The 22,937-nt window shown below is 33.5% G+C and overlaps 1 protein-coding gene across 4 annotated transcripts in view; it reads left to right on the top strand.

Annotated features, from left to right (window-relative positions):
- SPOCK3 (SPARC (osteonectin), cwcv and kazal like domains proteoglycan 3) overlaps positions 1-22,937 on the top strand; it is a 335,285-nt gene that overhangs the window by 119,726 nt on the left and 192,622 nt on the right. For 3 of the 4 annotated variants that reach the window (XM_074338292.2, XM_074338291.2, XM_019731467.3), the window contains exon 3: positions 5,886-5,931. The exons of the other annotated variant lie outside the window; for it this stretch is intronic. In XM_074338292.2, the coding sequence (XP_074194393.1) occupies positions 5,886-5,931 (46 nt within the window). The remainder of the gene's footprint in view (positions 1-5,885; positions 5,932-22,937) is intronic. 4 annotated transcript variants of the gene reach the window in all.

Below are 22,937 nucleotides of genomic sequence, written 5' to 3'. Positions count from 1 at the left end.
AATTTCAATTTCCATAAAAGAAATCTTAAGGCCAGTTGAAATATCAGAGTAAGTGGTAGATTAAGGCCAGTTGAAATATCAGAGTAAGTGGTAGATTAAGGCCAGTTGAAATATCAGAGTAAGTGGTAGATAAAATAAAAGTGGTAGATTATTTTAATAACCTAGAGTTTCTTTGCTCAGAAACTTTACTCTTAGCCTGATGTCCTGTTATATCTTCCTTTTTATTTTTTTGTTGTTTTATTTCTAACTCATTAATTAAAATTATTAAGCTAGCATTTGAAAATGTATACCAAGATAAGTTTATGTTTAAATCATCTTAATTATAATTTCTGGCATTTTTTCCCCAAATTTTTATTTTTTATCATAATTTATTCAAAATTTAAAACGTAATTATATAAATGGTATCACTGATAAAGCACTTGCTTTTGGAGGTATCCATTTTCAGAAAAAGTTAAAACTCATGTTTTAAATAATATATCAGTAATGAAATACAATTTGTAAGTACTTATAATAAAATATGGTTATAAACGCCTTAGAATAAAACATATAATATCAAGTGGGATTCTGTCAATTATAAGGAAGACTAAGAGAGAACTGCTATGAGGGACTTTCTTCTTATTAAGTATAGTGTGAAACTGATGTCATAACTTTATTGGAGAATTCATTGCAAAGCCACTTACTGTAATTATAAAGTGTTAGTACATATAGTTGGCAATACCATAGCTGAATATATATTAATTTATTTAGTTTGTTTGTGGGAGTAAGGTTTCTAGGTTTCCATAGTCATATGTAAGGTAGTTCTGCAAAATTTTAAAATCTTATCAACTCCATACCACGTAGAGTTTTTCTTTGCAAAGCTATTATTAATTAAAATATATCTGACTTGTGAGGTGTCTCATATGACTAAAATATTTAAATATCATTTAAATGTTATAGACACTAATTAAATGTATCTCTGTAATACACACATCTATTGAAATATATTTCAGCGTATGTACATGAATATATATAATGTGTGTGTGCATGTTTGTGTGTGTATTCTAAATGAGTGACTACATACAAAGATCTTGTATGAAATTCCAGATATTCTAATATCAGATTTCAGATAAAGAAGAGAAGTACTGTGGAAATATTGTCACTTAAACTATTTTAATATAGATTGGTCATAAAATTACATACCCCACCTAGAACTGGACTGCCATATTTTTAGGATATTGGTATGCTGTATCAGAAATATCCACCATTGATAATCATCACCTTAATACTCATTTTATTTTTGCTATGTGTCTCCAAAAATATAATCTTTTGCGTCTCATTTGATAATTGTGGAATACTTTTTCTTCAGCTTAAAAATACTTTATAATAGTTGTGTAATATAAATTACAGAGTGCTTAGGGGAATATAGGACAAAATTGTGTTCAGTAGGTGTCAATAGTATCTTTATTCATTGTTATTTAAAAGCGACCTGCTTAGCTAGCAATATCTTTTCAAATATATATTTTGGTAAGGTTTTATTGCATATACATCTCTTCATAGCCATTGGACAGGCTGAATGGCTTACTAATAGCTAACAAAATGCCTACGCATTAGCCTTTTTATGTTCATTTCTAGGCATTGTGGAGTTCTTGGGTGTCAAGACTCCTATTCCCAGTTGATGACATATCAAAATCTATGAGGATGCTTAAGTAATCCTTGACCTAGTTTGCTGTTCCATATTATTCCTTCAGGCAACGGCAGAATTTATTAGTACAGGTGTAACAATGAATGCATGCGCCAAACAGTTGATCTTTGGATAACTTGTCCTCCCTATCTGCTTTGTCTGGACAAAGCCTAGTTATAATCAGCTTTGTCACAGGAAACTAGTTTCTCTACCTTGGCACAGTGTTTGTTCCCAGTGATCACTTTCCTAAACTTATATTCTGTATTTATTAAAAAATATATACATATATATATATATATATACACATATACTTACACATTTATGTATGAGTTACTTATAGCAAAATATAAACAATATGAAAGCAGACACATGAAGGGATAACTAAATGATGGTAAATCTACACAGAATGATATTAGATAGCCACTAAATATTTTGACAAACCATATTAATACAATTGTGAAATGCTCTTAATATTACAAATAAAGCTGGATATAAAACTAAAAGTATAATGTTATTGCAATATAATAAACCACCTGTGAAGAAAAATCAGTTATTGTTAGCAACCCATTATTGTAGGGTATTTTGATTTATTCTTCTTTTTGTATTTCCCAATAACTCTGTATCGTAAGTCCTCAAATAGGTGAGTTCTTTCCCCTGAAGAGACAGTGGGCAATATTTGGTGATGTTTCTGTTTGTCACACCGTGAGGGAGGTTACTACTGGTATCTCATGGGTTGGGGGACATGGATGTTGCTGAACAGCCTGCAATGAACAGGACAGCCCCACTCCCCCAGTATAACAAAGAATTACCTGGCCCAAATATCAATAATGACAAGGTTGAGAAACTGTGCACTACATTATGTATGGATTTTATTTAATTTAGGAAAAATAGAGCATTAAAACCACAAGGAAAAAGTTTAAATAGTAGCATACATAAAATTATCTTGTGCGGATTACTTTTTAAAAATTAACAAGTATAATTTCTTTAAATAAAGGGAAACTGGCAAAAAGGCATAATGCTAAATTCTTGTTGCTGCTGCAATTTACTGGTGTAAGCTTTGGAACATAAGTGACAAGAATTCAACTTTGCCCGTTGGAGCACTCAGGCTTAGTTTCATTCATCTGAACCTGCATTTCTCCAACTGGGGGCATTTTTCTTTTCTTTTCTTTTTTTTTGCAGTTGTTTTTTTAAATCCCTGGTTAGCTTATTTTGGATCAAAATTAAAGCCTGAGAACAACCAATATCCACATAAAGCTTTCTGAGACAAAAGAAATTGCGCCTGAATGAACACTTATGTGGAAATACTTTTATTTCCCATCCTGGCATAATTCCTAAGATTTAATGAGGTGAAACCATTTTCAGAAGGAAATAAAATAAGAAAGTGTAGTGATGTGAGAAAACAAAGAAAAATAGCTAAAAATAGCTGATAGGCTAACTATTTTTTTTTTTTTCATACTGTATCAGATCCCCACAATGGGTGTAGACTTTGAGAATGCCCTTGATATTACCAAAAAAACCTGGCTTATGTTTATATTATGCTTATAAATTTTTATATAACTATGGTCCCAAACTAACCCAACATGATCATGTTATGCTGAAGGAAGCTACATTAAAAGTGGTTGAGGTCAGATTTTTACCATAATACACACACACACACACACACACACACACACAGAGAGAGAGAGAGAGAGAGAGAGAGAGAGAGAGAGAGAGAGAGAGAGAGATTCCTGCTAATCTGTCAAGATGTTGAGTATTTCAGATGTGACGCGTATGTGTTCTATCAAAAGTGTTGCTTACATAGTATCCGGCATCACTCCTATCAATTAGTTCCACACTTATTCCACCTTCCAGATTTGTTATGTGGATGGGGTCACTATTGAAATAAAAACTTACCCACATTTTCTTGAGTGATGTCACTGGTAGCTGTACCATTTCAGAATAGTCCAGGGTGATAGCAGAAATACTTGTTGCATTAACTATTATAATAATAAATGTAGGATTTTGAAAAATTCTCTGCATCGAATATTTGACATTTGGTTCGGGGGGAGTGCTGTTTGGACATCACTTCCACCAATGTTATGAGGAGTCTATGGCTTTCTATAAAAAACCTAAAGGACTTTGTCAGCAGTGGTGATGACAATTTGTCCAATGGTGATTTTGTCCAAACATATTGACAGAGGTGAACCTGGCTCCTTTGTGACAGATATTTTGCTGGTATTTTATATTTTTTATAACTGATTCCCACAGAACCCTTACCAGATAGGTAGGTTTTATTTTTGAACTTTATTCACAAGGTTCTGAGATTTAGATAAGCACCTTTTTAAAGTTACGCAGTTAATAAGTGGTAAAGCCCGCCTTAAAATTCGAGTTTGCCTGTCTCCAAATCCATCACTCATGTGCTCATTGTCTAGTTTTTAGTTATTCTTCAGGAGAAACGCCAATCCCTCTCCATGCTTGGAATGAATAAATTAGTCATCATCCCCAAACAGTAAGAAAATACAATCTAAAAAGTAAAATATATTATATGAGTGTGTGATGATCCTCAGCTAAAATTTACAGATTTTGAGTGGAGAAATTTAATTTGAAAACTCAGTTTTTCAAGAATTCTATCATGCTGAAATTATTTTTTAAAAAGAGATTTTAAAAAGAGACTAAACATCACCATATATTTGATCCCCCTTACCGTCATCTAACCCTAAGTCTGGGTGGTGAACACACAATGGGATTTATAGATGATGTAATACAGAGTTGTACACCTGAAATCTATGTAATTTTACTAACAATTGTCACCCCAATAAATTAAAATAATAATAATAATAATAATAAATTCATCATGTGATTCCCTTGGGAAAAAAAAAAAAAAGAGACTAAACAGTCAGTATTTTTTTTCCCAGTGGTATTGTCCTCCCTTAATCTAATCCTAGATAATTTTGCAAAACCTATCAAGGTGGATTGCCCTAACATGCTCCTCTCTTAATATAACCCTATCTCAAAATAAATAGGAGACAGACAGAAGTGTCTTCTGTGGCTTTCTTGTTTTCCTTCTCTTTCTTTCATTTGAAGTTGGTGAGGTGATGATGAAGATTAGTCACAATAAGGGAAAGCTTTTATAACAATTTAAAATTTTTGAATAATTAGAGACGTATTTATTTGCATAATGAAAGTATGTACTGCATTTGTAGGGTGTTAGCAAAGAGATTGGGAAGAAGATTCATAGAATCTCTGCTTGGCCTTTTTTGATTTCCTTCCTGTGTTCCTTGGCTTTCCAGGGGACTGACTTTGTGGATCTAAGAGTATTGAGCTAGGCAATGTTTCACAAGGAGCTTCCCCACAACCTGCTACCCTTTCTTACTGCAGTGAAAATAGTGTATTCATGAAACAGATGAATAATGTATTCATCTGTTCTATTTACCATAAAAGATGATATATATGAGGGACTTTTGCAAGGCCTTTCGAGTGTAAAAAGCCAATAGAGTTAGTCAATTTGGCTTTGCTCTTTTTAAATTCTTTTCAGTATATACTGCCCCGCTTTTGTGTTCTCATATTTACTAACTATATAGTAAATATATTGCACTGATTCTTTTCCATTTCAAAGATTCAGACTTTGAGCAAGATGGAATTAGATTTGCATTTTTTTTCAAGCTTCTAATTGCATTTTGATGAACTCCTTAGTCATCAAACAATAGTCAATTAACAAGTGACCGATTTGCATAAAGTATATGTATACTGTGTGGGCTAGTGCAGAGTCATTTGGTACTTTTCCTGCTGTATTTATTGTTCCATTTAATATTGTACCAGTAGAAAATGAAGTTGTATATTTGGAAACTGATGCAATACTTTTATAGCTTATTAACTTAGGGTAGTTATCTGCATGTTATATTGCACATTGAATTGCAACTAAATGTATGCATAATATTGAAATACAGTGGCAACTAAAAATAGTTAAATTATTATCGTAACATTGACTCACAATGAAAATGAACACATTTATTGACATTTCTGTAACATGTAAACAATGTGTTCCCTTTTGATAACTATTGTTTTTCTCTTGTTCTTTTTTTTATTTTTTATTTATGTTTTTTTTTTTTATAATTTGCTGCTTGCCATTGCAGGAAGTAGAGGTTTGTATTCAGCTTCTGTATTTCATATTTTATTTTTGATTTTGTATGAATCTTTACATTTTAATTACTCATATACACTCAATTCACATTATTTTCCCCCTTAGGATGATTATTTCCGCACTTGGAGTCCAGGAAAGACCTTCGATCAGGGTAAGAATCTCATATAATTTTAAAATAAAAATCTATGATATTAATTGTTTAGATTTAAACATACAAAATAGGAGAGCGTAGGTGAATGGCAAAGTTCATGCAATAATGACTTTCATTTGAGAATAATATAGTTAGAAAGAAGTTAATTAGGTGTCACGATTATGTCAGGGTGAGTCTTATTTTTAGATACATATTTTAGATTACTGATTTGGGCTTCTGAACTGTACTGTGCCCCTTTTTCTTAGTTGATACAAGTCACTTCATCCAGTTTTCCAACATATTCAAATGCATTCACTAGGAAATATAATTGTTTGTATAAAATTTCAAAACAAATGGCTTTGGTGTCTCTTTTTAAATAAAAGCTTTCATTTAAAACAGAGCTGACTGGTAATTAGACTTGGCTGGAGTCTTAGTAAGACCCAAAAGAAAAAGTCTTATAATAATTAGGAGTACCTCCGCCTCTGGATACACATTTTGTAGTTTTGGTTTCTTTACTTGCGAAGACAAAGGAGAAAATATGAAAGGGAAAGGAAGTACTTCCATATCTACAATGGGAATGAAAACATCACACTCAATGCAATCATAATTACATACATAATTAAAAAGATGTGTTTACTAAAGTGTACAATATTAGAACCAGAGCCTCTTCCTCTTAAAATTTGAAGCAAAAGAAATTTTTACTGTACATGGACTATAGTAACCTTACAGAAGATATTAATCTATGAAGTACTATCACTTAAAAATAGAAATCACTATTGAGAATAAGACATACTATGTTATTAAATGAAGCCTTGGGTATTTTGCTATGTCTCCAGACTTTGGACTTAGTATGTAGAATGAATGCCGCAACAGCCAGCTAACCTCTCTGAGTGGGAAGCAACCTAAGGAAACCTAGATAGGGCCGTCATCCACACTGATCTTAACCTGTAACCTATAATTTGTAACAGTCATTCACATCCAATACCCCCTTTCATATCAGTTTATTTCTTCATGTGATTTCACTGGTTTCTAGTGTGTTTGTGGGATCTACATTTTATAATTTAAAAAAATGATTTTGATTTGGCTACTAATAAGTCAAGCCAAATGTACTAAAAGATAGGCAATGAAAAAATAATGATATTCAGACTAAGATACATTTGCAAACTTCCTTGGGAAATGAATTTTTATGATGGAATCATAAACCTTGAAAAATCGGTGTTATGTATGAAATGGATGTTAACACTTTGCCGTACTTGGTGCATCCAATTACAATAAAGATGCTTTTTTTTCCTGTGTGTGTGTGTGTTGATGTGTCAAACTTAGATTTTCTTTTCCTAAAAAGTAAAACATGAAAATAAAAAAGTTTGTTATAGGGAGGCTTCCAAACCCCAATATGCTATAACACTGCTTTACTTTAATTTTCAAAGAAGTTTTAACCTACTAACTTGTCAACAAACACCATATTTATCACACAGAGAAAAAGTTCATGACATGAGAATAGCTAATATTTATAAAGAGTGCCCTCAATCCAGTCACTATTCTAAGATTTCAATATATATGTTTATTTAATCTTTAAAACAACCCTGGCAGATATTTGCAAAAGGTGAGGCAGTAAAGGAGATTAAGCTCCTGCCCAGGATAATAGTACTGCAAAGTGGGAGAGTCAGGAGTTGGGTCCAGTCTGAACCCTGAACCCCATTTCCTAACTACTACATGGTACTGTTACTCTCACATTATTGCTCTAAAATGAAATAATGGCATACTAATGAAATTTTAAAGTTTATGCTTTAAAAAAAAATATTTACTTGAACAAACATTAGAAGTAGAGCTGGTAGATTTGTTTCTATACTTTAGAAAAATATTTTGCAGACTATCAGACCCTAGGTTTTGATTGATGGAACATGTATAGTTGGAAAACATATGTAAGAAAGTTTTATATAGTAAAAAAAATTAGATCGAGATACATGTATTTGGTTTCTATTTGTTTTTGGTTTTGAGTGAAATTAACCAACTCCTTTCTGGATCACACCAAGTAAGAAAAATTATTCTTTTCCCATGTAGCTCTGAATAAGATAGTGTGCACCATTTGGATAAACAGACTTGAGATATGTTAATTTCTAATAAGTTTCTTGTTCCTTCTGATGACAGAATCTTCTGTTAACTAGTCTCAAATGTGATTGAACTGTTGAATATAAAATAACTTAGAAGATTTTTAATGAATGTTTATAGTTTTTAATATATTATACTTTTCACTGGTTTATTAACAGCCATAGTGCATCAATATAAGTTGATTTTTCACACTTTCTTTGGATGGTTTGCATATTTCCTGAAAAGAGGGATGAAAAACATTCCATGGAATTACATTTTTTTACGTTGATATTTATATCATTTTTACCATATTCGTTATAATATTTTACTTCCATTTTTATATAATGCTCCACAAAATATGTAGAAATTAATTTTAGCACTAATGAGAATGTTAATTAATCTTTCATAATACAAATGACATAATTTCTTAGCCCAAAACTCCTCTGTGCATATGTGCATAAACAGGACACACATTTGCACATAAATATATATATATATTACATACATATATGTAATATATATGTATATAATATATGTAATATGTATCTATATTTGCATACCCACAAACACACACACATTTGCACCTGAAAACTTGCTTCTAAGCAAAAATCAACTGATTGTTCATATATATCTTCCTTCTAGTTTAACTATAATAGATTATTCTATCTCATATATGTAATTTTCATTAATCAGAATATTTCTACTTTATCACAAAAAGGTAGAGTTCGCAGAAAATATAGTGGTTTTAAGTGAATTTAAGTGAAACTATTTTGGTGATGGTAAATCTAAAATAAAATAAAGCATACTGTTGCCAAAAATAAATTGCCTAGGATTATCTCCATGTGGAATATTCTGTACCATTACTTCTCTTCATTAGTGGGGTTAATCATGAGTTAACATGGCAGCAATTTGCTGAAAAAATAGTTTTAATGAGGACATGATCTTCTTGAATATGACATAAAAATTCTGTGTTTACTACAGCAAATAAAACAAGAGAGGCATAAAGAAGCTAATGTGGTACCATGGTAAATATTTTAAATAATTTAATGAACGCTTTGGATATACTGTAGCTTTAAAAAAAAAATACTGACTTCTTTCCTCTTCATTACTGTAACCCTATCTTTTTTTTCTGTCACAGATTAGTTTGGGTGTGTAAACTGACAAATCTGTGGCATTTTCAGCGTAATTCCTGACAGGTGTTTAGACAATCTACTTGTACAAAGTGCTATTTCTACAAGGATAACCGTTTATTCAAAAGTTGTTTTCTGTAGGATACGTTATCTGTCAGGTGTCCTGAGATGAAAGAGTTGGAAGTAATATGTGCTTTCTATAGTTCCCTAATTTTTCTCTCCAAACCAGTTTGGAGTTTCTCCACTTGGTCTCCACTGTGGCCATGAATTATAATCAATAGACTAATAATAAAGAAGTGAAATTTAAATAGGTCCAGAGATTTCAGGACACATCAGTTTTATGTTATTGATGTGTTTCATCTGTTTCTGCAGACTTCTGTCCATATGGAATTAGGGGCAAGTCGTGTAACTGTGATTTAGATCAGCACCTTTCTGTCATTTCACACAAGTTTCTTCATGTGCTCTCTTCCTAAATCTGGACGTCTCTGGGATGGGTAGCCTGACTCCTCCTGGCTCATTAGGTTGCATTTAATTCAACAAAAGTTCTTAAAAAGGTGGTGTATTTGGGAACCATTGCTGTACTCAAGCTGCTTGAAATCTATCCAGGAGAGATAGACATGCGAACAGCTACCCTTGTATCTAAATGAGCCATTCTTGCAAGGATTGGAGAGGGTGAGGAAAAAAAACTCATCTCTTTGAAAGGTCAGTCATATACTTAGCCAAATATGTATCTATTGTTTCTGTCATTTCAGAATCAGTTTCTAGAGCTTTATCTGTTTCTCCTAGTGTTTCGCATCCATTTGCAAAATTTGTCACATATACCAATAGTCACAGCTTGACATGTCTGTTTGCAATAAGTCTCTGGCTACAAAGGAAAAGCTGTTGAAATTTCATCGAGAGCTTTTATTCCCTTCAATAAACAGAGCTCTTATGATATTATGAGTGTAATTATTTCTGAAATTGAAAAAGACTAGGATTTGAGAAAATGCAGCCCCCCCCCCCCCCCCCAACCTATCTTTTTCTTCTTAAAATACATTGCTATGCTTCTTCAGGCACGGTACCAGTGGATTCTTGATTATTGTAGGTATTGCTTCTCTCCCAGGTGACTTTAATTTTCACTTGTTTACATGAGGATTACTATTTTCTTTTTTCATGTGTATAGATAGTAGTTATTGCTAGTAGTCAGAAACAATAGATTGGTCTCATCCATGCTTCACAACAGAAGCATGGTAGTACCACAATGCTGCTTTGTTGAAGAGCTTGGAGCCTTTTGATGTTTTTCTAGTGGAGAAATTTGGTGTTCCCAGAATTGAAATTCAGTGGAATCAATAATGCATAATGATGGTTATATGATTACAGTTTTCTAAAAATGCTTTCAATCATTTAAAAGTGCAAATTCTGAACCATTATTTAATCTGAACCATTACTTGATCAATTCAGACGAATTGATTTAGAATTTTTGTATCGTTTTGGAAAAAATATTTTTCAGGGTACTCAAGTGCTGATAGCCATGCCAATTTACATCATGTATTAGTCATGTAATCCATGTTGGTAACCTTGGCTTATAGAAAGCCTCTGGAATACATCCAAATAAATTATATTCAACCTGGAAACCGAAAGTGTATATTCATTTATTCTATGTCAGATTTAGTACCTAAGAAGTACATAGGGCTTCCAGGTGAGAAATGTGTTCCCTCTCCCTCTTCAATTCTGATTTCTTTATACAGGAGTGGTATTTAATTTGTTTTATACCGTAATCTAGAAAATGTAGAAATCACGAATCTTAGATTATTTTCTTATGTATCAAATAATACTTTTTGCCCCATAGATAATAAAGATTGTATAAAGGTCTGTGTTTTAAGAGCATGAAATTGGGATTAGTAATGCTTCATTTGGATCATTTCACAGTAGTCTACATAAGTGTGCAAGGAGGCAAATTATGTTTATGTATTTTTAATGACCTTATGTGTTACTAAATTATGAATCAAATTTATACAGCAAGGGGTTGATCAAATATACTTTAAAGGTGTTCAGATATTTAAGAAACAATTTTGTCATCTCAAACCTTGTTAATCTAACAGTAATACATATTGTGAAGATGGAAAAACGGTATATGAACACACACACAAAGATATGTGTGTGTGTGTTTTATGTAAACATCACGATAAAATATATATAACATAAAATTGACCGTTTTAACCATTTTTAAATATACAGTCCAGGGCTATAGAATACATTCATATTATTGTGTAATACCCACTGCCATCCATCTCCAGAACTCTTCCATTTTCCCAAAGTGAAGCTTTGTACCCATTAAACTATAACTCTCCATGACCATCTCCTCCCAGGTCTGGCAACCACCATTGTGTGTTCTTTCTCTATGAATTGTACTACTCTAGGTATTTCATATAAATGAAATAATACAATATTTGTCCTTTTGTGACTGGTTTATTTCACTTAGCATTATGTTCTCAAGGTTCATTCGTATTGTAGAATGTGCCTGAATGTCCTTCCTTTTTAAAGCTGAATAGTATTCTATTGTATGTATATACCACATTTCATTTATCCATTCATCCATGATGAGCATTTGGGTTGCTTCCATATTTGGCTTTTTTGTTAAAACAGCTATTCTTTTGAGAGCAACAGAAAGTTTCAGGGAAAAAACTTATTCACCTTTTTGCATTTGGTGCCAGAAGTAGGTGTGGAAGGGGTTTTAAAATGGATTGTAGGGATCAAGAAAACCCCCAAATAAAAATCATTGTTTCCATTGAACAAGCACTTCCTATGGATCAAGTGGTATATGTAAGAAAATCATTGTACTAACCTTAAAAAGTAGATACAGTATTTAATTTACAAAGGAAACTGAAGCTGATTGAGGTTGATAAAGGTAAAAAGCTAGTACAGGTCATAGCTAGACATGAAATCATGGAGTAGTGAATTTTGAAGTTCATTTTCTCTTTGATTATGCAATGCTGATTTAGATTTAGCTCATATATGCATATTTGCGGTCCGTTTCTCAACTCAGAAATAACATCTTTTCATGAAAAGACATGATAAGAATGACACGGGAATATAGGTAACAAAAGAGTCAATCAGCAGATACTTGTTGGATCATATTTAGAATTGCTCTAATACTGAGGAAGGAGGTGTTTGTAAGTTGTGTTCTAATTTTCAGAACATAGAAACTAGATTTTAAACTCACGTAATTTTTATGTAATGCGTGCAAGGGTTGTTGCATTGGGTTGTATTTTCATTGCTTGTGAATAACTTACAGCATATCTGTAAGACAAAAAAACTGTTTCAAAGATGTATGACAGTTTCTGTGGAATATTTTCTTGGAAGTTACTTTTTGTTGAAGTATCCTGACCAAAATGCTCACCCCACTTCCTTATATGTGATGTAGAAAAGAAATAAATGTGTTTCTGGAATATCAGCATTGAAACTTAGATATGACTATGTCTGATCACTAATTAAGGAGCTTCCACCTCTTTACTATCTCTGATGTCCGGCTTTGAATTAAACTTTCTACTTGGATATGCCATTCCATCCTCATATAACATTTATTATTTGAAAACTACTTCTTAATATATATCATTGTTTCCAGTTTTTTGCCCTATATGCTTGATGAAGAATGAGTAAATTCAGTAAACATAGGGGTGCACATGTTTTTTTGAATTAGTGTTTTGGATTTCTTTGGATAAATACCGAGGAATAGAATTGCTGGGTCATAAGATAGTTCTATTTTTAATTTTTTGAGGAGCCTCCATTCTGTTTTCCATAGTGGCTGTATCAATTTGCAATCCCACCAGCAGTGAACATGGGTTCCCTTTTCTCCACATCCTCGCCAACACTTGTTGTCTATATACACCCCTATGTTTGCTGAGGTGCTAGTCACAATAGCCAAAATATGGACACAACTGAAATGCCTTTTGATAGACGATTGGATAAAGAAATTGTGGTACATTTATACAATGGAGTATTACTCTGCCATAAAAAAAGAATGAAATCTTATCATTTGCAACACAGACGGACCTAGAGGATATTATGCTAAGTGGAAAAAGTCAGACTGAGAAAGACAAAGACCATATGATCTCACTTATATATGGAATCTAAAGAACAGAATAAACAAACATACAAATCAGAAATAGATTCATAGACGCAGAGAACAAAATGATGGTTGCTAGATAAAAGGGGAGTTGGGAGTATAGGTGAGAATGGTGAAGGGATTAAGAAGCACATATGCACATTTTAATAGTCAGAGTGGTCATGGAAAGTATTGGACTCAATACTCTGGAACAGTAATTATTTTGAGAGCTCATATGAAAACTATCTCCCTTGACAAATTTAGAGGACTTTATGATTTTTCAAAACATTGGGTCACAACAAACTGTTACTTTATTATATTAAACAGGATACATTACAGTTTTATAATTAACACAATGTAATCTATTAGTTTTCTAAAGAGCACAGTATGTTATGCTAACGCAGAATACTATTTCCCCGAAAATAAAATTTAGCCAGACCATCAGCTCTAATGTGTCTTTTGGAGCAAAAATTAATATAAGACCTGGTCTTATTTTAATATAATATAAGCCCATGTCTAATGTAATATAGTATAATATAATATAATATAATAATAGAAAATATAATGTAACACCGGGTCTTATATTAATTTTTGCTCCAAAAGATGCGTTAGAGCTGATGGTCTGGCTAGGTCTTCTTTTCAGGGAAACAAAGTCCATTCTTGGAGCCAGTAAACCAGGCTTCCTTTTCCTGCTTTTTCAACTATTAAGATGAAACTCAATTTTCTACAATTTAAAAGACAGACTTTTGAAAAGAATATGTCAGGACTCCCCCGCCCTGTTATAATTACTTTTCTTTTTTTAATTTAAAATAATCTGATAGAAAAAGTCTCTTTTGAGTGAGGTGTTAAAAGATTTATCAGTGTTTTACCTCTAACGCCTGGGAATTGTTGAATTGTTTCTGTTACTTTTTAAGTGAGATAACAACGCCTAAACGTAAAGGTATTTCTTCAAACAATGTTCTGTACGTTTTTTTCTTTTTCTTTTATTTCTCTTCTTTTTCTTTCTTTATTTTATTTATTTATTTATTGTACATAGATTTTTTTGTTTTTAGGGCAATTTTAGGTTTAAAGCAAAATTGAGTGGAATTTAGAGTTTCCGTATGTCCCCTGCCCCCATACATGCATAGCCTCCCCCATTACCGACACCCCCAACACACGCACACCAAAATGGTACATTTGTTACAATTGATGAACCTACATTGATACATCATAATCACCTAAAGTCCACAGTTTACATTATTGTTTATTGGTGGTGAACAATCTACAAGTTTAGGCAAATGACACATCTCCATCATTATGGTATACGGAGTATATTTGCTGCCTGAAAAATATTCTGTGCTCTGCCTCTGCTTCCCTCCCTTCTCATAACCCATGGCAACCAATGATATTTTTATTGTCTTCATAGTTTTGCCTTTTCCTGAATGTCATGCAGTTGACATCATACAGTATATATAGGCTTTTCAGACTGGCTCCTTTCACTTCACAGTATGCATTTAAGGCTCTTTTAGGTCTTTTCACAACTTAATAGCTCATTTCTTTTTAGCACTGATGTCCCACAGTTTATTTATCCATTCTCCCACTGAAGGACTTATTGGTTGCTCCCAGGTTTTGGTGATTATGAGGAAAGCTGCCATAAACATCCATGGGCAAGGTTTTGTGTGGGCACACTTTTCAACTCCTTTGGGTAAATAGCCAGGAGTGTGATTGCTGGATCATATGGAAAGAATATGTTTAGTTTTGCAAAGAAACACCAAACTGTCTTCCAAAGGGACTGTATCATTTTGCCTTCCGACCAGCAATTTTGCATTCCCACTGCTTTTGCTCCACAGCCTCACATCCCTTATTTGCATAACTGATTTTCCCCTTAGATATTAGGACCTGTAACCCTTATAAAGAATCTGGCAATAAACTTGATCTATTATTCTTTCTATTTTATCTAGAAATCTGTGCGCATGTTCAGAACCCAGGGATTATTTTTGATGATATAATGATGCAATTTTTTTTAACCTTCAGAAGAATTTATTATTTTGCTTTATCTTGAAGGGGTGGTTTAAGTATTAAACGCTCTTAAATATGGATTGCTTTTCTTCCCACATACTAACTTGATACATATTGGTAAATTAGGGATATTTCAATCAGGCCACTCATCAAACTTACTTAGGGAGTATTTTATACACAAATGTGGGAGCCCATACCCTACCCGCTACATCATTAGCTCCGTGTCTGGATCCCTGGACTTTCTACTTTTCAGAGTCTCCAACAGATGCATCTCACCCAGACCTGTTCCTTAGGTTAAAAAAATGGTAACGTGACTCTGTACTGTAGTCCTCGTTTTTGTTCTTTTAACTCAGTGTTCTATAAGCAGCAATTTCATTGCATTATCTGTTATTTTGGGAAAATTTTTACTACATTTGACATCTAATTAAAGCGCTGCCTAAAAGTCTAATTAGTGGAAGAATGGAATTTTGAGCATGCTTTTTCTCATTCCAAGACAAGCAGGTGATCTTATCTGTTTCATGCAGTGCTTATTAATGAAGGTATGTTTAACTGTATTACAATTATAATTTAGGTTTACCATGTATTGGCAGTAATTTGGTTTCTTTATAGAGCATTTTCCTAACATTTTCACATGAATTGTTTCATTTGACCCTTACACACAGAAAAATCTTTCAAGGTTTTTAAGTGGAATAAGATTGTTGCTAATTCTAACACATGAATAAACTGGGAATTCGGGGTTTTGATTTGCTCAGTTACACAAATATTGATGAAATGCAATTGAGATTACCACTTAGCTCTTTTAGATACTAGTCCTGTGATTTTCCAAGATATCACGTAGCCTGTTAATTTATTAGTGGTGTTATAATAATGGTTTCAGAGCATAATAGCCTGTTTACTTAGCTCATTTTATTAGAGCCTAATTTTCATAAGCCCAAAAAAATTAATAATAATAATAGTTGTAACTTCTTAAAGTCCTACCACATACCATGAGCATTTAGTTAATAGCCCACTCAATTCTCACATCAACTCTTTTTATTGCTCTTACTTTGTTCCCATGTTTTGTTTTGTTCTAACATTATTATTGCTCCGATTACAGAGGAGTAAAACTGATATTCAGTGGGGAAAAATAATTTTCCCCTAATAATACAGGTATTCTGAATAAGAACCAGAATTTGTATCCATCTTATTTGATTCCAAATTCTGAGGCTTCTCTCCTCACGCACACTACCTGTGGACCATGACCTGGGCCACCATTTATGCCAGGGGACCTGGCTGCATTCATGAGCAACGACTGCAACTTCAAGTGAGACCTAATGAGGAATCTGCCATTGCCTTTAGAGAAAGGACTGAGTCCTTGCCACTCACTGTAACTTTGTCCAAATCATTTAATCAAACTCTTTGGGCTTCTAATTTCCGATCTTTAAAATTAGGAGGTTGCAAAAATGATTTCTAAGTTCTAGCCCCAAAGTTTTATCTTTCCGTGTTATGTAGGTCCTGTGAATGGCACGTTAATGATTAAGTCTTTGAATGTAAATGCTGACATTATAACACTTAATTCCACTTAATCTTCATTCACATTAGTGTTAAAAGAACAGTAATTTTTCATTGGAAGGATGAATTTAACTTTCAAGAGAAAGTTGCAAAAGTAAGGTTTCAGAATAATATTTGTAGAAATTATTGTTATTATCAAACTTATTTTAAAGCACTTTATCATCATGCACATTGCTGGTTAAGTATCACTTAATAAATATGTCTGTAATATTGTGCAGTTTACTTATACATTCTAATCTGAGGCTAAATTTTTTTAATATGATTAAAAGAATGAGACTTGCTATCCATCCGTAAGTTTACAGCTATTTAATGAGTCAGTTTGGGACATATGCAAAGTTGTATTAAATAATTATTAATATAATGCTAACCATTAAAATATGTGCCACATCTAGAATTAGAGCTCATGCCATTAATCATCTAGTGTGGGGCTTCTCTACTATACTCTGCTCCAAAATTATTAGCTACAACTTTTAATCATCATTGTAAAAATGAGCTAATTATTGCTGTATTGCAGTGAGGTTGGTTTCCAGTTAAGGCCAGAGCATTTAGAAATTAAAATACATCTTAAAGCAGGATAAGAGACATGTTTAAATTTTCAAAGGGACCTCTCATGCAAGCTAAGAAGCAACACGATTTTAGGAAAATTATGTGGGCTTGTAAATCAGATAGTGCTATGTTTGAGTCTAGGCTCTATTAATGATTAGAGTCTAATTATTAGATTGTAAGTCTTTTATAACGTAAGAATCAGTGTCATGTGTTGAATTGTATCCCCCCAAAAAAAAGATATGTTGAAGTCCTAACCCCCAATACTTCAGTGTGTGACCCTATTTGGAAATAGGGTCTTTGCAAATAAAATCAAGTTAAGATGAGGCCATCCTGGTTTAGAATGAGCCCTAATGCATCATGGCTGGTGTCCTTATGAAAAGACAAGGAAGGAGACGGTTATACTCGTAGGGACCACCCAGATTGCCGACAGTCACCAGAAGCTAGAAGAGACATGGGGAATAGATTCTTGCCCTGAGCACCCAAGAATGAACCGACACTACCTGTGCTTTCAAGCATCCAGAAATGTGAGAGAATAAATTTCTGGGTTTTTTTAAGCCACTTGGTTTGTGGCACTTAGTTATGGCAGTCCTAGGAAACCAGTACAGCTGGTCATATTAAAATCATGTTTAAATAATTTCTATATATAGTCCCTTGCATAAGCATAGGAGCTGCTATATAAACAAATATCTTCCTTTGATCTAAATGTCAAACATAGTGTATATGAATTAGAACTTTTAATACATGCATTTTTAATTTTATAACATCTTATATAAAGAGTATATGTGTGTTGGATGAATGTTCTTGCTTAAGCAACATCTATTTTTCTGTCACCAGCACCCTGATTTTCTTTTGGGAAAACATGCCTCACTACTGCTCTTAGATCACAGGTTCTCTGTAAGTTGATGTCACTCACTCCCAGATCAGGGAGTGGTTGAGTGACCCCGATCTGACCCAGTGGAGCCTCCTTGGTCCCTGTTCTCAGCAACTATTTTAAAGATGAGAACACGACCCAAATCAGGCCATTGCGATTCTGGGATGAGCAGGGAAATTAGAGGAAAGAGAAGCTATTAGGTTGGTACTAAAGTAATTGCGGTTTCTGCAATTATTTTTAACCTTTTAAACTGAAATTACTTGTGCAGTAACCTAATATCTTTTTGCACGTGTAGCTATATAATGTGATGGAAGTTTGGAGATAACCAGGGCCACCTCAGCAAGAGTACCACATATTGGAGTGCACTGTTACAGGAGGAAACAAGTGAAGCTAATCCTGAGCATACGTTCGCTTTGGGCCCTATGTCCAGCCTCATCTGAAATGAGTTGCAATCATAGATGTTTCTAACTGAAAGTATCCTAACTATATAGAAACTGATACCTGGACCTGAGTTGTAAGAAATCCTGAAGTGTTTGTAGTTAGTTGGCTGAGCTGAGGTAGAGGCCACAGCATGGAGGTTGCCCAGTTCTTGTGTAGGAAGTTGTCATTTCCTGCTTCATTATAGGAATGCCTATTCTGTGGCCTGTGGTCTGTCTGTGGAGTTTCATATTATGCGCCTGTTGAAACTGATCCTTTTGGGGACCTGCTAGATAAATACTTCTTTAGAAAATTCCATATATTGGTAACATACAATTGCATTTTCCCCAAAGCTTTACTTCATATTTCCATGGCTGATCTTGTCATTGTATCAGTAGCTTAAAAACAAACCAAAAGTTAAAAAAAAAAAAAAAAAAGGATCTGAAAAGTCTTTGACCTTATAAACTAAAAATTCACTTTATGTAATTCAATTTGGAGAGACATTCAGGAAAATATTGAATTTAACTAAGTTAAGTCAAATTAAGTAGTTGGTATGAACCTGATTTTCTTCCAAGGTCAAAGCCACTTCCTCTTATTAAGTTAGTTGTTCTAGGTGACACAGCAGGTTCTTTGTTTCTCTTCCAGTTGGCCCTTAACAGTGGAGAATTGAGTGTCTCCTGGGCTCTGTTGCTTGAGCAAGTTGCGTGTGGAACCTGAACTGTGAACATAGTGAACTAATCAGGGTAGTCATGTTGATGGTGCTTTGGGATACTGCAAAAAATTCTTGAAGGTTGGGGGATGTTACTCTAAAATTTTAGATCTGGGCAATTTAGATAACCCACAGCAAATGTGTCCCTACTTTGCCCTTTGCTTTTAGGATGGTAATGAGTTGCCTCAGTGAAGAAAGCTAAGCAGCAAGAGCCTCAAATTCCCAACCCAGCAGTCTCTTCTCAAAGGAACGCATAATTTATGAACCCAAGTCTTCAGCCTATGTTACCACTTGATAATGGTCATGTTCTTTTATGCAGTAAGAAAAAAATATCAGAAACTAGTTCCAGAAATCTCACCCAGGGAGAAACAAAACATCACTGTAATTTCTGAGACTAAAATTACAAAATACTGAAACAATAAGGATGTCTAACAGTGCTGTGCTTATTGTCATCACAGAATAAAAGGGCATCCATCCCTCTGGTCCACCTAATTTTTTTTTAATCATAAAAATCTAGAAAGTCACAGGAATTTTTATTAGAATATTGAATCATGTAAATGATATGTGACTGTATCTTTGCATAGCTGTCAGTCGTATATTTTCAGTGTAATGGATTATAATTGGCAAAGGATAAAAAAGCAAATACAATTTAAGAGTAGATCATGCTATTTAAAAAGTTTTATATGTCAAAGGACACGTTTTAAAGGCATTTAGCTACTTTACCACAAGTCTTTTATTTGAGAAATCACTGAATAACACTCTAAAATCATCCCAAATAACTGTCAGCAGGAGTATTTTAAAGTGGATTTTTGCATTTTCTTGTGTGCCTTGCTTACCGTGGGACTGAAAGGCATTTCTGGTTGGAGCTGTGAGTCTGCATAGGACTGAAGTATAGATTTAAATAAATGAGGTCAAGGAAAGCAAGTGACATGCTTGAAGGAGAAGAAACTCAAACTTTTGGTGTTTTCTACTTAATGTAGAAAAGAGAAGAAAAGTGGATAAAGGCGACTGTGAAGCCAGACCATCAGACCTACATACCCAGGGAATACATTTTGACATATCATAAGGTATACCAAATAAAACTCAAATGGTCAAGGTAATTTCTGTGTCTTATTAGAATTGTCATCTTCTGGCAATGGATAACTGCATCAGTATGAAGATTCCGATTGAATTTTTTGACAAGGTGTGTTAAATGGTCTTTCGTAAACATTTAAAATGTGAAGGTGAAAAACTGAATTTTCTTAATGAGTGTTGCATTCAACAGAAGCTCAATATAAGCTTTGTGTTTAATAATATTATTTAAGCTGGGATAAAGAATTTAATTCAGGTCTAGCCTCTAAGGGGTGAAAAGTGGAGGTTATTGAGGTAGATGGCTTGGAACTGAGTTGCCTACATTGGATGATACGGGATTGCGGAAATCAAGTAAAAGTAATATTTGCAGAACTTCTGGTAGTAGCCACCTGAGTTAGCAGGTCTTAGCTGGTAATTGTATTAATGTTCCAAGACAACCCTTTGGGATGAGAATGAAGCTTTGGCTAATCCAGGGCAGGTCTAGTTCTAAAGGCAGGAAACTAGGAAAAGTCTCATAGCCAGGATTCTGGCAGGGAAAGAAGATGAAGAAATAATTACCAGGGCTAAAGAAATTACAGACCAGGTTTCAGGCTCACAGAGCAGCCTGGTATCACATGAGAAAGACAATCAGAGGTGGGCTTGCAGGAGTTACATACGAGTATGGTTAATCTACTTGAGAACGTTAACTTGGAGTTCTTCAATTTCCTTCTGCCTAAGGAAAGTATAACCTATAGGGACTTATGCTGAGTTGGCAGGTGAGATTTCTGTTTAATACCGTAGGAGAGATAGGTGTTTTTCATCATCTCTTACATTATTTCATCTGCTTATCATGATACTTAATTCTGCCCTGCTCAAACATTGCCCTTCAGCCCAAATGTCAGGTCACATTTAGGTGTCATGATAACCACATAGAAATAACGAAAGGCATAATGCAAAAATACATGAATACATACATACATACACACATACAACGAAAACAAAGGAAAAAAGGCACACTGATACATCAGGTATTTGAGGTAATCACAGTCTATAGAAAAAAATGGCTTTTTTTGGGTTTTTTTCACCTGTCCCCCTAAGACTTTATCCCTGTTTGTGTTTTCCTTCTATTTGGAGATGACCTATGTGTTAGAGTTGACACTGTTGACTCTCTCTTACTTATTAACCACTAATCTAGTTTGTTTTGTTTTGTTAATCAACACTGAATAGGTTCCTATAAAGTTTTAAACTAATTTATGAAAACGGCCTATTTTATCAATGGATTTATCTTAATTTGGGAACTAACATATTACTCAAAATATACAGAAGTACAAATGTGTTGTTGGCAAAATTATTGCTTAATACATGAAGAGTCTCAAGATTTAAAAATTCTATGTGGACGTAAATAACCTTTCAAACACTGACATTTTTTTCCACCTTGAAAATTACATCATCGTTGATTAGTTTAAAAATATCTGCCCTTTAAAATAAGTTTAGTATTGCTTTATATGCAGATATATTAGACTTCAGCAATTTTTTTCTAACCAGAGAATTTTTAGTTTAAGATAAATTTAAATTCTTACCAGATATATATCTCAAAAGACATACTTTATCTTTATTAAAATATCTGATATTGACAGTGCATGTAAGAACTATAATTTTGATCATAGAACATGACTTAAGTCATGCTGAGCTGATAAAAACTGAAGCATCACCACGCTGCCAAGTTGGATTCCATATTGCAGCCCTGTTTTTAATTAGATGGTTAAATTGCCATCAGCTTGTGCTTTCAGACCTCATCTCTATCTTTCCATTAAGCAAATGGCGTTCAGTTTCTCCTACTGAGAAATACAGGGATGCCTTTTTTTTTTTTTTTTAAATCAGTCTTGCCTTTTTCCATGCCTACTTTCTTGGGTTCTCAGCAGTTTATTTGTTTGTTTGTTTTTGTTTTGTTTTGTTTGTTTATGAAGCTTGGATGTTTTGATTTAAATTCCATCTCTACTTTTTCAGTTTATTATCTTGTTCAAAAATGGCTTTTTGGACATGAAATATCAATAAATATTATTTTATATGTATAATAAATTATTTTGTCCCCTATTCCTAGGTTGGCTACATTTAAATAGCTTTCGAGAAGTCAAGAGAATTCAGAGGGTTTTGAGAATCTGGAAATCTTTTAGTTCCAATATTCAGATTTTTCCTGAAAGTTAATTCTTATTATAAGACAGTTGAGATAAAAGATGGTGGCTACTTCTTATTTATTTTTTTATATTACATGTAATTTTTGTTGGCTATAAGGGCATTCGAAGGTCCAGTAGTATATAATAAACTTCATAATTTATTATTTAGTAAGACACGTTTATTGAGATAAAATAACTGATGAATTTGAAATGTAATTATTGGAAGAAAACCAAAAATGATTGTAATTTTGTAGAGGACAGTCTTCATCTAATATATTCAAGTGGAGATTAAGAGTTTTCTGATAAGAGCAACCTTAAATTCATATAACTGTTATCGGTAACGCTGGGGCAGAAGCTGGCAAGGAAGATTCCTTTAGCATCCTTAATAACACTGCACTTTTGTCTTGAG

Source organism: Rhinolophus sinicus, chromosome 15 (genome assembly GCF_057876585.1).
Source record: "Rhinolophus sinicus isolate RSI-liver-muscle chromosome 15, RSI-T2T, whole genome shotgun sequence".
Lineage (NCBI taxonomy): Eukaryota > Metazoa > Chordata > Mammalia > Chiroptera > Rhinolophidae > Rhinolophus > Rhinolophus sinicus.
Note: the sequence above shows the minus strand (reverse complement) of the source record. Positions and strands in the feature narration are given on the sequence as shown.